General features: G+C 40.0%; 1 protein-coding gene across 8 annotated transcripts in view; it reads left to right on the top strand.

Moving 5' to 3' along the window:
- The window catches only part of LOC122551298 (diacylglycerol kinase beta), a 544642-nt gene that overhangs the window by 111998 nt on the left and 417799 nt on the right, over positions 1-14845 (top strand). For all 8 annotated transcript variants that reach the window (XM_043692997.1, XM_043693004.1, XM_043692998.1 and 5 more), the window contains one exon: positions 2090-2166. In XM_043692997.1, coding sequence (XP_043548932.1) covers positions 2090-2166 — 77 coding nt within the window. The remainder of the gene's footprint in view (positions 1-2089; positions 2167-14845) is intronic.

Raw genomic sequence — 14845 nt, 5'->3', positions numbered from 1 at the left:
ACCCTCACCTTTACCTCCTTCCACCTATCACATTTCCAAACACCCCTCCCCCAAGTCCCTTCTCCCTACCTTTTACCTTAGCCTGCTTGGCACACTTTCCTCATTCCTGAAGAAGGGCTCATGCCCGAAATTTTGATTCTCCTGCTCCTTGGATGCTGCCTGACCTGCACTTTTCCAGCAACACATTTTCAGCCCTAATCTTAGTCTAGTCATTCTTTTATTCCTGATATACCTATAGAAGGCCTTCAGGTTTTCCTTAATCCTATCTGCCAACAACTTCTCACGCCCCTCCTGGCTCTTCTTAGCCCTCTCTTTAGATCTTTTTCTGGCTAACTCATAACTCTCAACACCGCCCCCCCAACTGATCCTTCATGCCTCATCCTCACATAAGCTTTCTTCTTCCTCTTGACAAGAGCTTCAACTTCTTTAATAAACCATGACTCCCTCTCTCGACAACTACCTCTCTGCCTGATAGATATATACTTATGACCCACAGTAGCTGTTCCTTGAATAAGCTCCACATTTCAAGAGTGTTCATCCCCTGCAGGTTCCTTCCCCATCCTATGCATCCTAAATCTTGCCTAATCTCATTATAATTGCCTTTCCCCCAGTTATACCTCTTTCCCTGCAGTATATACCTATCCCTGCTCATTGCTATTGTAAACATAACCGAAATATGGTCACCATCCCCAAAGTTTTCACCTACCTCCAAATCTAACACCTGACCAGGTTAATTCCTCACTGCCAAATGCAATATGGAATCATCCCTTGTTGGCCTGTCTACATACTGTGTCAGAAAACCCTCCTTCACACATTGAACAAAAACTGACCCATCTAAACTACTTGAAGTATAGTATTCCCAGTCAATAGTGGGCATGTTAAAGTCCCCCATAACAACTACCCTGTTGATCTCTCTCCTATCGAGTATCATCTTTGCTATCCTTACTTCTACATCCCTGGAACAATTCGGAGGCCTATAGAAAGCTCCCAACAGGATGACCTCTCCTTTCCAGTTTCTAACCTCAGCCCAAACTACCTCAGTGGATGAGTACCCAAACATTTTCTCAGCTGCTGTAATACTACCCTTGATTAACAATGCCACACCCCCATCTCTTTTACTATCATCTCTGTTCCTGCTAAAACATCTAAATCCCGGAATCTGCAACAACCATTGCTGTCCCTCCTCTAGCCATGTCTCTGAAATGACCACAACATCGAAATCCCAGGTACCATCCCATGCTGCAGGTTCACCCACATTATTCTAGATGCTCCTGGCATTGAAGTACACACATTTCAAACCAATATCCTGATTGCTGGTGCCCCTTCAAAACCTTGTGAACCTATCCCTGACCTCACTGCCCTACCTCCTGTACACTGAAACTACAATTCAAATGTAATAACAATCCTCAATTTAATAGCTGCTGTGTGTTTTCAGTAGTTCAATGAATTTCAAGGCTAAGTAGGGAGAGCATGTGTTACTTGTATATTATTCTGCAACTGCCATTGCCAATGTTGCTCTTAATCTCAGTTGGAGTAATTGCCAATATATTCAGATACAATTTAAAAATGACAACGTATTGTTTAGAATCTAATACAATACAGAATTCAGTTGATTTTGAACATTACAGTTTCTTAGATTGTCAAATGCTGGGTAAGGTGATGCTGGATCAGAGCATTTCCATCACTGTGTAAGACATCTAATGTCAACACAATGGTACAGATTGTACAGTACAATATTCAGCTTTTGTTGCCTAGGTGATAACCTGGCCAAGCGGAGTGCTGACCAATCTTTGTTTCAGTGAAATCACTGGAAACTGAATCAAAGATTGTGTAAAGGTCAAGTGATCCACACTACCTGGTTTATAACAGAAGTGATATAGCTATGCTATCCAAATATGTTTTTTTTTCAGAGTGAACTTCCCCAATAATACCTCAGCCAAAATGCTTTTAAATGTGTAGCAGGTGATTGAATGAATCCTCTCCTGAGAATGTTGAAATGCCAAGACAAGAAATGCCTCTGCATTTCAGAATTGAAGCTTACTACAAAAATAAATTGCACCTTTTCAAAATTTTCTCTTTTTTTTTACAGATTCCTCAAAGAAACTGAAAGATGTACTGGAGGAATTTCATGGGGATGGAGTGCTGTCTAAATATAACCCTGAGCAGGTGGTGATAACTTCCTCTCCTGTTAGACTATTTGTGTAGTTTTCAAAAACCAACACAAGTGCTATAATTTGCTCATTAAGAGCTGATTGTTCACAGCTTTCCAAATAACTGATTTCTGTGAAGTTGAACAAAGCAAATGTTTGAAAGTAGAAAGTATTTAATAAATTGCAGTGTAGCCTGTGAGTAAACTGAAAATTTAGTCCTAAGAATCATTAGATATCTTGATCATCCTTAAGTTATCTTGCTCAAATATTACTTATGGAAGTAATATTTTTAAGGCACTAATCTGTGGATAGCATTGATTGCATTTCACCATTTCTCTTATTTTTAATGGTAATTTAACCTCTTGTGTAGTAAGGCTTACTGTTGTTAATTTTTCTTTCCAGTAATTTGTATCTTAGTTAATTAGTGGTGTTAAAGAACTAATAAATTTGTCTACTCTTCTTATTGAAATAGTATCAGACGATACAAATGGATCACAATTGTGATTTTTATTACGCAGTTTATCTAATTACAAATTAAAGTTATTAATGATTGGTGTCACAACAAAATTCTAATTGTTTCTTTCGGTGGCATTATTGAATAATGAAGATTTTAAGATAAGTGCTGTTTTAAACCGTGTGAATTATACTGGAGTCTTATTGCTCAGAGAGTCTCTAGGTTTGACTTCTGCTCCAGGGTAAGTAACCTAATCTTTTCATCTGTTACACTTGTCATCTAGGTGATAGCGGTCATGCATTTTGAAGGACTCTTGGCAAATTGCTGTAATACATTTTGTAGATAGTAAGCATGAGTGCTGCAACTGAACCCGTGGTGGAAATAGGGAACATTTAAGGTAGTGATGCTTTGGCTAGAATGGTGTTGAGAATCTTGATAATTGGTAGAGCTGTACTATCTTGGCAAGTGCATGATATTCCATTATATTCCTGACTTATCTCATTGTAGATGTTGAACAAGCTTTAGGAAATCAGGAGGTCAGTTACTCACTATAGAAGTTTCTGCTTCTGACCTGTTATTGTAAACACAGTGTTTATGGACAGTCAACAATAATGTCTAGGATTGGAACTGGGGGAATTCAGTAATGTTATTGATTGTCAAAGGGAAATTGTTAGAACCTCTTGACAGGAGGTTGTTATTGCCAGGTAATTGTGTGACACAATTGTGTTCTCTCTACTTTATCAACAAAGCATGAATGTTGTCCAAACATTATCTCGTGTGGGCACAGATTGTTTTAATATCTCAAGAGTTATGATGGTAATGAACACTACAAGCAGACACCCACTTCTGACCCCGCATTAGAGGGAAGGTCTTTGACAAAGTAGCTGAAGATGGTTGCTTCTGAGGAACTCCTGTAGCAATGTACTGTACCAACACTCTCAACCATTTTCCTTTGTGCTAATTATGACCTTAATCAGTGGAGAATTTTAAGCCAGTTTTGTTATAGTGCTTTGCTACCATACTTGGTCACGTGCTTATTTGATGGAAGGGCAATCACTTCCATCACCCCTCTGGAGTTCAGCTTTTATTAGTCCATGCGTCGCCCAAGATTGTCATGATATCTGACACTGAGGGTGCTTGACAGAGTTGAAAATGACTATTTATGAACTAAGTTGTTGCTGGGTAAGTGCAGTTTGATGTCACTATCAGCGACATCTTCCAAATCTTTGCCAATAATTGGCCAGATTTTGTTTGTCCTGCTTTGCCAATAGCATATCTGAGCAAACTTTAATATTTTTGGGGCTTTCTATCAGTCTTATTCCCTTTCTGGGTGTTTTTCCACAAAATTAATGCGTAGAGAAAATATGGCCCCCAGGAATATCAGGTTCTTTCATTCTTTCCTCAGTGGTTAGCACTGCTGCCTCACAGCACCAGGGACCCGGGTTTCATTCCAGCCTCCGGCGACTGTCTGTGCGGAGTTTGCACATTCTCCCTGGGTCTGCGTGGGTTTCCTCCGGAAGCTCCAGTTTCCTCCCAGAATCCAAAGGTGTGCTGGTTAGGTGAATTTTCCATGCTAATTTGCCCATAATGTTCAGGGATGTGTAGGTTAGGTGCATTAGTTCGGGGTAAATGTAGGGTAGTTGGGGAGTGGGTCTGGGTAGGTTACTCTGAAAGGTCGGTGTGGACTTGGGCCAGATAGCCTGCTTTTACACTGTGTGGATTCTATGATTTTGCAGCTTGGCAACCTTGAACTGATGTTCCCAACTATACATTGGTGATGTTGATGGGGGTGGGAGGGGATGGATTTCTAAGTTTGGGAGGTACTGAATTGGCGGAAGAGTTCATGGAATTGTCTGCAATAATGTTGCAGTAAGATTAAAACCCGATCTATCACTGAATATAATCAGTTGTTGCATTCAATCTTAATATGGAATAAACAGTATTCTATGAAGCCCAAGCTTGAAGACTGTTCTGGACCTTGCCTTCTCTTCATTGTGGCCATTCTACCTCGGATTTTTACATCTGCAGGGAAAGGAGGAAATTTGGCTCACTAACGACAAACTTGTTTATGGAAACATTTATGAAACTTCCTTTTTTAACATTTAATCATTGAGGAAATTGCCTCTTATTTAATGAAGCAGTGCCTGAAGCCACGATGATTCATTGCTGTTGTGCCTAGTAAGATGGAAAGACTATAGCCTCATTTAATCATTGGGCAGAGTATTCAGTACTGGAAAGCTCCTTATTTCAAAACTGACCTGCTAGCTACAGGCTTCTTTTGTTTCTAGATTCTTAAATTTACAACTTTCTTGGTGCTTTTTTGCTAAATCCCTGGTTCTTTGAAAGATCGTTGTTCGAGATTCACCCCAGATATGGACAGCTATCCTTTTCCATTATTGGAGTTGGTTTTCAATATATTACATTGTAGGAGATGCATGCTTTTGAATTTTTTTTTAATTGACTGTGTTACAGCAGTTCCCCAGCATTTGGGAATTAAGCGAATAATATTTATGACAGATTAGTGGGATGCTTGGGTAGAACTTAATTTGCAAATTTGTGGACTGCTGTCAGCAAAAGGAGGTATGCTGGACTTGTTAACGTTGTCCTCTTTATCCTCAAAACTAGAGGTTTATCGGCAAAGGAGGTCAAGACTCCCACTGGTGCTTTCTACATGTTAGGTAAACTCTGCAGGCACCCTGCCTCTATTCCTGATAAAGGGCTTTTGCTCGAAACGTAGATTTTCCTGCTCCTCGGATGCTGCCTGACCTGCTGTGCTTTTCCAGCACCACTCTAATGTAGACTCTTTCTATATGTTGTTGTAGTTATAAAAATTCAACAGAGCAGTGTATTCCAGGAAGGGTTCCCACCAAAACAAAGTCATTTGCAAACTTGTCTTTCTGTAATGTAAGCTACAGAAATGTGAAGCCAACTGTTCATTCTCGTGGTACTTCAGTTTTTAAATATTTCATGTTACAGATTGGGAGATAACTGTACTGCTGAGGTTTTATTGCATTTCAACGTGGGAGTTCTGCTCTTAAAGATTAGAATCATACAATCCTTTGTTTTATAGCAGGTCTTTTGAGCATAAATTTTGAGTTGATATTTCTGTGTATTACAGGCAGAGTTAATTGTAAAAGGTGCAATTGTTTAACTAAACCATCCACTTTTTATTCAATGTGGACGTGGACAACATTGGGTGAGCCCATATTTGTTGACCATTTGAGAAAGTGGTGATAAGCAGCCTTCTTGAGCCGCTGCAGTCTGTGTGCTGTAGGTAAAACCTCAATGTCATTTGTAAGGGAATTGCGGGATTTTGACCCAATGACACTGAAGGAATAGTGTGATATTTCCAAGTCAGGAATGGTTTGGAGGGTGGTGGTGTTCCCATGTGTCTACTATCCTTGTGTCTCTAGATAGAAGCGGTCATGGGTTTAGAAGGTGCTATCTAAGGAACTTTGATGAATTTCTACAGCACGTCTACTCTAGAGTGTCAGTGGTATAAGGAGTGGATGTTTGTGAATGTGGTGCCAATATACGGGCTGCTTTGTCTAGGATGGTGTCAAAGTTCTTAAATATTGTTGGAACTGTAGCCATCCAAGCAAGTGGGAAGTATTCCATCACATTCCGACTTGTACCTTGTAGATGCTGGACAGGCTTTGGAAGTAGAGGGTGAATTACTCACTGCAGTTTTACTAGCCTCTGATGTGCTATTGTAGCCATTGTATTCATATGGGTAGTCCTGTTGAATTTCTGGTTGATGGTAACTCTGAAAATGTTAGTGGAATATTCAGTGATGGTAACATGGTAAGATTCTAAATGTTACTTGCCATGTATCAGCCTAAGTCTGGAAATTGTCCAGGTATTGCTACATTTGGACATGGACTGTTTCAGTATCTGAGAAGAGATGCAGAGATGTCCAAGAGCTGAGATGACTGACCTCCAAGAACCATAATTGTCATGTTTTCGCCAAGTATGATTCCAAACACTGGTGAGTTTTCCTCTAATTGACGCCACATGTTTGGGCTCCTTGATGCCACACATGGTCAAATGTAGCCTTGATGTCGAGGGCAGTCACTCTCATCTCACCTCTGGAATCAGTTCTTTGTGTTTGAACCAAAGCAGTAATGAGTTTAGGAGCTAAGTGACTCTGCTAGAACCCAGCTGGATGTCAGTGTGTAGGCTATTGCTGAGGCAGTGTTGCTGACATCTTCTGTCTCATTGAACCTGTTGGATGAGATGATAAATTTATAACATTAATCTCTTAAGAATTTGGAATTTTTTTACAACTATAGCCAGCTAGAGTTTGGTTAGTCCTGTGATGATTAATCTTAAAAAACACAAGCAAGTTATTTCAAACATTGACCAGTATGCATTAATACCAAGAAAACATGTGACTCCAGTCATATGCCTGCGGTGTTAATGAATTAAATGTTTATACTGTTGTATTTATGATGAATAAACACATGAAGGCCATTAGTTTAGTTTTGACTTCAAAGCAGAAGGTCAGGATCCAAATCTGAAGAATCAAGTGTTCAGTTCCATTTCTTCTGGCAGGAGAATATAGTGTTTAGCTCAGGGAAAGCATTCACCTCAATGGAACAGTTGTTTCTAGATTGTGAAGCAACAAAGCTAGGAGAGTTTGCATAGTAATTGGAGGAATTAAATTCAGGCCACTGGAATTATGGTTCTGTTCGCCGAGCTGGAAGTTTTTGTTGCAAACGTTTCGTCCCCTGGCTAGGCGACATCATCAGTGCTTGGGAGCCTCCTGCGAAGCGCATCTTTGATGTTTCCTCCGGTGTTTATAGTGGTCTGTCCCTGCCGTTTCCAGTTGTCAGTTTCAGCTGTCCGCTGTAGTGGACAACCGGAAGCGGCAGGGACAGACCACTATAAACACCGGAGGAAACATCAAAGAAGCGCTTCGCAGGAGGCTCCCAAGCACTGATGATGTCGCCTAGCCAGGGGACGAAACGTTTGCAACAAAAACTTCCAGCTCGGCGAACGGAACCACAGCAACGAGCACCCGAGCTACAAATGTTCTCACAAACTTTGAACTGGAATTATAAAAGGTTCATGCCAGTGGACTCTGAAAGAAACAGTAAAATTGTCTCTGCATTGCAAAGAAAGCAAACTGCGAAGAGTTGGTAAAGTTTAAAAAGTTAGATTTGAGATTGGAGTAAACTCTGTCTGGAATCATCTATTTTTAAAGTGATAGTGTAGGGGAACAGGTTGAAACATTTGTTTTGCTGTTTGCATTCAGATATTTGAACTGTTTCATGTACCTAGCTTTTTTTTTCTTCACTTGCTTTGTCTAATAAACCTATTATTGCATGCAAATTTTGAAAAAGTCTGTGGCCTTGAGTAAATATGTTTCGCTGATGCACCACTGTGTTAACCAACTGCAAAAGTTTAAAAATGATCTATCAAGCCAGGTTTAATTCCGAGATGTGATTTGTCAAATATTATCATCATAATGGATATAAATATTCCCTTGTCACTATTTGAAGAAAAGCAGTGGAGCTTTTGTCCTTGTGAATTTTTATTGCTCAACCAACACCTAAAACAAAAGGCCATGTCATTTTTCTTTTCATTGCTGTTTCTAGAATCCTGCACAAATTGATTGCTGAAGGTTGCAGCAGATGGGTGGCATGGTGGCTCAGTGGTTAGCGCTGCTGCCTCACAGTGCCAGGGACCTGGGTTCGATTCCCACCTTAGGTGACTGTCTGTGTGGAGTTTGCGCATTCTCCCAGTGCCTGTCTGAGTTTCCTCTGGGTGTTCCAGTTTCCTCCCACAATCTGCAGGTCAGATGAATTGGCAATGCTAAATTGCCCATAGTGTTAGGTACATTAGTCAGGGGTAAATGTAGGGGAATGGGTCTGGGTGGGTGACTCTTTGGAGGGTCAGTGTGGACTTGTTGGGCTGAAGGGCCTATTCCCATACTGTAGGGAATCCAATTTAATGCGGCTTCAGAAATGCTCACTTGCTTTGGCATATCCTGTGGTTGTGAAAGGCAGTGTATAAATGCAAATCATTACTTGTTTTGTGTCAATTCATCCTTTTAGATTAAAATACTCTTCTAACAGCCAAAGTAAAGGGCTCTTTCAATAAAATTCAGCTCTTTAGCAAATATTGGTCCGTTTCCATGGAATTTTCACTTTCAGTTTTTCTGACCAGTTAGATATCTACTTTTTTTTATGTTTACAAAGACATGTTGAAATGGATCATCCTTTGCATTCAGTAGATTTGCTGTTGTACCAAAATCAATAACATTCCTGTAAAAGCTAAAGGCAGACAAATGACAATTCTTTAGCAACAGAATAATTGAAGGTAACAAGATAAATATTTGCTGAATGCATTTGCTCACGTCATAGAAGTCCTATTGTCTGGCTGTAAGTATGTTTCTGCCTAGTGATCGACAGACCTCGAGTGAATTTACTGTGAGGAAAAAGGCAAATTACATTTCAGAAATGTATGTCTGATTTTAAAAAATGCTTTATCAACATTTTTACAATCTATCGATGAAGTGATTATGAGGAAGTAATCTGATTTTGTGTTTTTTAGTTTCAAATCTGTTATTGTTTTAGAGTGGGTTCCTGCAGTCCAAGATTCAGATTCTCGGGTAATTATTGCAATCATTTGGGATTCATTGCTTTGCATTTTATTTTCATGACCTGGTGAAGTGACTCGACATGTTCCCAAAACATCATACAAATGTTTTGACCTCAGTTACATTCTGTGGTCGCATATTCCACAGACTTGCCATTCTCTGTGTGAAGTGATTTCCCTTCACCTCAGTCCTGAATGGTATGCCCATACCCTCTAGATTCTGATCTTGATCATGGACTGCCTCACCATCAGGCACACCCTGCATCTATTCTGTCTCGTCCTGTTAGAATTTTATAAGTTTCTATGAGATAATCCCTTGTTCTTCTGAACTCCAGTGACTGTAGTCTGAAGCGATTCAACCTCTCTTCAAAGTCAGTCCCACCGTCCAAGGAATCCATCTGGTAACCCTTTGCTGCATTTTCCCTATAGCAAAGCATCCCTCCTAGAATAAGGAGACCAAAACTGCGCACACATTCAAGATGGGGTCTCACCAAGACCCTGTATAATTACAACAAAACATTCTTGTTCCTGTACTCAAAACCTCTCACTATGGAGGCAACATGCCATTTGATGCCTTTACCACCTGTTGCACCAGCATGCTTACCTTCAGTAAATGGTGCATGAAGACACCCAAGTCCTTTCACACATTCTCCCGTCTTAATTTATAGCCATACAGATAATCTGCCTTACTGTTCTTGCTACCAAAGTGAATAAACTCTCATTTACTGCATCTCTCATATATTGCATTTACTATGCATTTACCCACTCACTCCAAATGACACTGAAGCATCTCTGCATCCAACTCAAAACTCTCCTTCCCAACCAGCTTTGTGTCATCTGCAAATATGGTGATATTACATTTAGTTCCCTCATCTCAATTACTGATCTATATTGTGAATAGCTGGGGTCCTAGTGCTGAATCCTGCAGTATCCCACTAGTCACTGCCGTCATTAGGAAAAAGTCAGTTTGTTCTCGATGTTTGTTTCCTGTCTGCCAACCAGTTTTCTATCCATCTTCAATTCACTACCCCCACAATAACTATAATTTTACACACTAATCTCTTTTATGTGGGTCTTTTGTTGAAAACCAAAGTCTACATGAACCATATTTACTGGCTCCCCTGAACAACTGTACTAGTTATTCTTGAAGAATTCCAATTGATTTGCCCTACATGATTTCCTTTCATAAATCCAAGCTGCCTGGCGTGTGTGATCCTACCACTGTTTTCAAAGTGCTCTGCTATTAAATAATTTTTCCTGCTACCATCATCAGGCTGATTGGTTGGTTTATAATTTCCAGTTTTCTCTGTAACTCCCTTTCTAAATAGAGGGGTAACATTAGTTACTCTCCAATCTTAGGAACTGTTCCAGAGTCTTTCAAATCTTTGAAGATGATCACCAATGCATCCATTATTTTTAGGTCCATTTCCTTCAGAACTCTGGGATATAGATTATCAAACCCTGGGCATTTATCAGCCCTCAGTCTCATCAAATTTCCCAAAATCAATTCCCAACTGAAGCTGATCTATTTAAACTCCTCCCTCTAACTAAACGCCTCTGTTTGTGTTCATCTTTGTGAACACAAAACCAAAGTATGTACTTAGTTGATCATTCGTTTCTTTATTCTAGAACATAGAACAATACAGCGCAGAACAGGCCCTTCAGCCCTCGATGTTGCACCGACCTGTGAACTATTCTCAGCTCGTCCCCCTACACTATCCCCAAATCATCCATGTGCTTATCTAAGGATTGTTTAAATCTCCCTAATGTGGCTGAGTTGACTACATTAGCAGGTAGGGCATTCCACACCCTTACCACACTCTGCATAAAGAACCGCCTCTGACATCTGTCTTAAACCTATCGCCCCTCAATTTGTAGTTATGCCCCCTCGTACAAGCTGAAGTCACCATCCTAGGAAAAAGACTTTCACTGTCTACCCTATCTAATCCTCTGGTCATCTTGTATGTCTCTATCAAATTCCCCCTTAGCCGCCTTCTTTCCAATAAGAACAGACCCAAGTGTCTCAGCCTTTCTTCATAAGACTTTCCCTCCAGACCAGGCAACATCCTGGTAAATCTCCTCTGCACCTTTTCCAGTGCTTCATATCCTTCACGAAATATGGGGACCAGAACTGTACACACTTCTCATTACAAACTCCTCAAACATCTCTGACTGTGAGGGATCAACATTTGACTTCACCAATCCTTTACTCTTCATACATTGGTAGAAGCTTTTACTGTCAGTGTTAATGTTCCCTGCAAGTCTATTCTCGTACTCTATTTTCCCGTTCTTAATCATTCCCTTTGTTCTCCTTTTGAATTCTGAACTGTTTCCACTTCTCTGGTCTGTTGTTTTGTTATTTGACCAATTTGTTTGACTCTTGTTGGATCCAGTATTATCTTTAGCTGTGGTATGACTGGCGCCTCATGTAATGTTAGCAAGATCTACATATTTTCATGCTCCATTCCTTCAAAATAAGGACCAACATTCTATTTGCTTTCCCAAATACTCAGTAAACTTGTGTGCTACCTTTTTGTGATTCATGCACAAGGGCTTCTGAATTCCTCTGAGTTGAACATCCTGAAATCTTACCCCATTTAAATAATATTCAGCTGTTCTGTTGTTCTTGTGAAAATACGCAGCCCTAAATTTCCCCACATGATACTATGTCTGCCTATTTTTCTGTCTGCTCACGTAACCTGTTTTTCTTTGCTTCTGTATCATCTATATGTGATCCTTGCCACTTGTCTTCCTACTTATTTTTGTATACTTAGTTATGGTGCATTCACTTCCATCATCCAAGAGATAAATTGTAAACTATTGCGGTCCCAACACAAATTCCTGTGGTGCTCCACTAGTTGTACGATACTATCCTGAAAAAGTCCCCAATAATCCAACTCTGTTTCTATTTGTTACGCAGTCCTCTATACATGCTATTTTACTAACCTCACTCCCTTGGGTTCTTGTGTGCCTTGCTAACCTGTGTTTGCAAAGGTCACAACACAGTGTCCTACATTTGATATAATTCTGCAATTGGACAGCAATTGATGGATAATCCTACATGCAAACAATTGTACTTAAAGCCAATTTAACATTGTCATTCAGGCTCGCAATGTGGTACAGTTGTCCACATTGGAAGCCTCATGTTTTGGCACATTGTGTCTTGTTCTTTGTCTGCAAGTATACACACTGCACCTGTTCTAACCTAAGAGAATAGGTGGCAGTTAATCGCTGGTTCCTTTCTTGGTCTTACCTTAGTAAAGCAGAGTCAAACTCTGGTTTAAAATCAAAATTGACACTTAACTATCAATCATCATTAACTGGAATATTCTCCATGGCAATGCCTCCACCAGGTAAAGTCCACTTGCCAAACAATCAACACTTTCCTCTCCTACAGTATAACTGCTCTCCCCCCTTAAATCTATATTCTTGCAAATTGTCCGAATAAGTGTGAGATGAAAATTTTTACAAACTGTGGCATTTTTCAGCAAAACTCAAATTTGTGTAGTACAGTACCAAATAACCATTTGAAAAAAATCTATATTGACCTGATTCAAAGTCGATACATCTTGCCACTCTGCCAGAGTATAACAGGAGGCAAGTTTCCTTATTGGCAGGAGGTCACGAGTAGCACATGGAGGCCTCAACTAATGACTTTTTTTAATTGGTATAGTTGATGAGATAGAGAACCCACATCGTCAAATCTGCTGAGAACAAAACAAAAGGTAGCGTTGTTGTTACAGTCCCCATGAGGCTGATGACTTTAAAAGAGAAATTTGATATTTCTGTACAATAGGATTTCGGGTTTCAAGATTTTTTTAAAACCAATGAGTGAAAGCATTCAATATCAGAAAATCCTACCTCATGGTTACCTTTTACAGAGTTTCTTTAGTCTTCATTCATTTCTTGATTTTTCAGGAACCTATACAAAATGATTTGTTTCTCCTGGTGCTTGCTTCTGTTTACCTTTTCTAGCCAGGTAATGATTAATTCCCAAGTTGGCTTTTGTGATGTGGATTGACCTGGAGATTTCTGCTTCTAGTCAATGATGATGGAATCTTCCAACGTTGCTGAAGATCTTACAAACCCAGTCTCTTTAATTCAAATGGGAGATCTATTTGCATTCTGTGTAATCTACTCAGGTGCCTGCTGGGTCCTCTATTCTCTATCTCATTCTTGTAGAAGCCTTTGTTTCGGAGTTTCAGGGATACCTTAACTTTTTTTTTTATGTTTCAATTTGCAAACAAACCTCTCAAAAGCTATCTCTGTGACAGTATAAATCACAGGCACTTTGTATGCAGGTGCATGTCCTAATTAACTCCGCATTACACCTTCAAGTGTATTCAATCTTGTAATTAAATAGTTTAATGTATAAGCATTTATAAAGCTTAACATTGCTGTCATCTCCCTGTAAAAATTAGAGCCTAAGCTGTCTATCCATTATCAGATAACTATTTACAGGATGAACATCTTGTGTCTCCTCCTCAGTAAATCAGTCTGGGCCAAATTGTCTCAATATAGCAACCAAGCCATGCAGACTTATTGTCAAGCAGAATTTGGAGTGGGTCACATGAACCCCAAATTGATACATTTAATTAAGTATTCCAAAAACACACATGAAATTCGTAAGTTTTATTTTCAAGGCATCTTGACCGAATGGGTCATTGGGCTAGAAAATGGAAGTTGGAGTTTAATCTGAATAAAAGCAATGTATTGCGTTTGGTACAACTAACAAGGGTAGGGTCTATATAATTAATGATAAGGCCTTGGATATTGTTGTAGAACACTCGGGACGGAGGTACATAATTCTTTGAAGTTTGCATCACATATAGACAGGGTGGTTAAAATGGCGTTTGGCACATTTGCCTTCATTGCTCAGTCCTTTGAGCATAGGAGTTGGGAAGTCATGTTAAGGTTGTACAGGACATTGGTGAGGTCTCTTCGAAATACTGTGTCTAGTTCTGGTCACCGAGTTATCAGAAAGACATTATTAAGCAAGAAAGAGTTCAGAAGAGATTTACCAGGATGTTGCCAGGTATAGAAGGTTTGAGTTATAAAGGAAGGCTGGGACTTTTTTCACTGGAATGTAGGAGGTTGAGAGGTGAAGCAGATAGAAATTTATAAAATAATGGGAGGTACAGAAAGAGTTAAAGGTAGTTGTCTTTTCCCTAGGATGGGGGATTTCAAGACTCGGGGCACATTTTTAAGGTAAGAGGAGGAAGGTTTAAAAAGAAAATGAGGAGAATATCTTTTACACAGAGGATGGTTCCTGTGTGGAATGAACTTCTTGTGGAAGCTTTGGATGTGGATACAATTTTAACATTTAAAAGACATTTGGATAAGTACATGAGTAGGAAAGGTTTGGAGGGATAAGGGCCAGGTGCAGGCAGGTGGAACTGGTCTGGTTTGGAATTGGTTCCCAATTCCTCGGTCTCCGCCGGATCTGCTCCCAGGAGGACCTGTTCCACCACAGAACACACCAGATGGCCTCCTTCTTTAGAGACCACAATTTCCCTTCCCACATGGTTAAAGATGCCCTCCAATGCATCTCGTCTACATCCCGCACCTTGGCCCTCAGACCCCACCCCTCCAACCGTAACAAGGGCAGAACACCCCTGGTGCTCACCTTCCACCCTAC

Source organism: Chiloscyllium plagiosum, chromosome 7 (assembly GCF_004010195.1).
Source record: "Chiloscyllium plagiosum isolate BGI_BamShark_2017 chromosome 7, ASM401019v2, whole genome shotgun sequence".
NCBI lineage: Eukaryota > Metazoa > Chordata > Chondrichthyes > Orectolobiformes > Hemiscylliidae > Chiloscyllium > Chiloscyllium plagiosum.
Note: the sequence above shows the minus strand (reverse complement) of the source record. Positions and strands in the feature narration are given on the sequence as shown.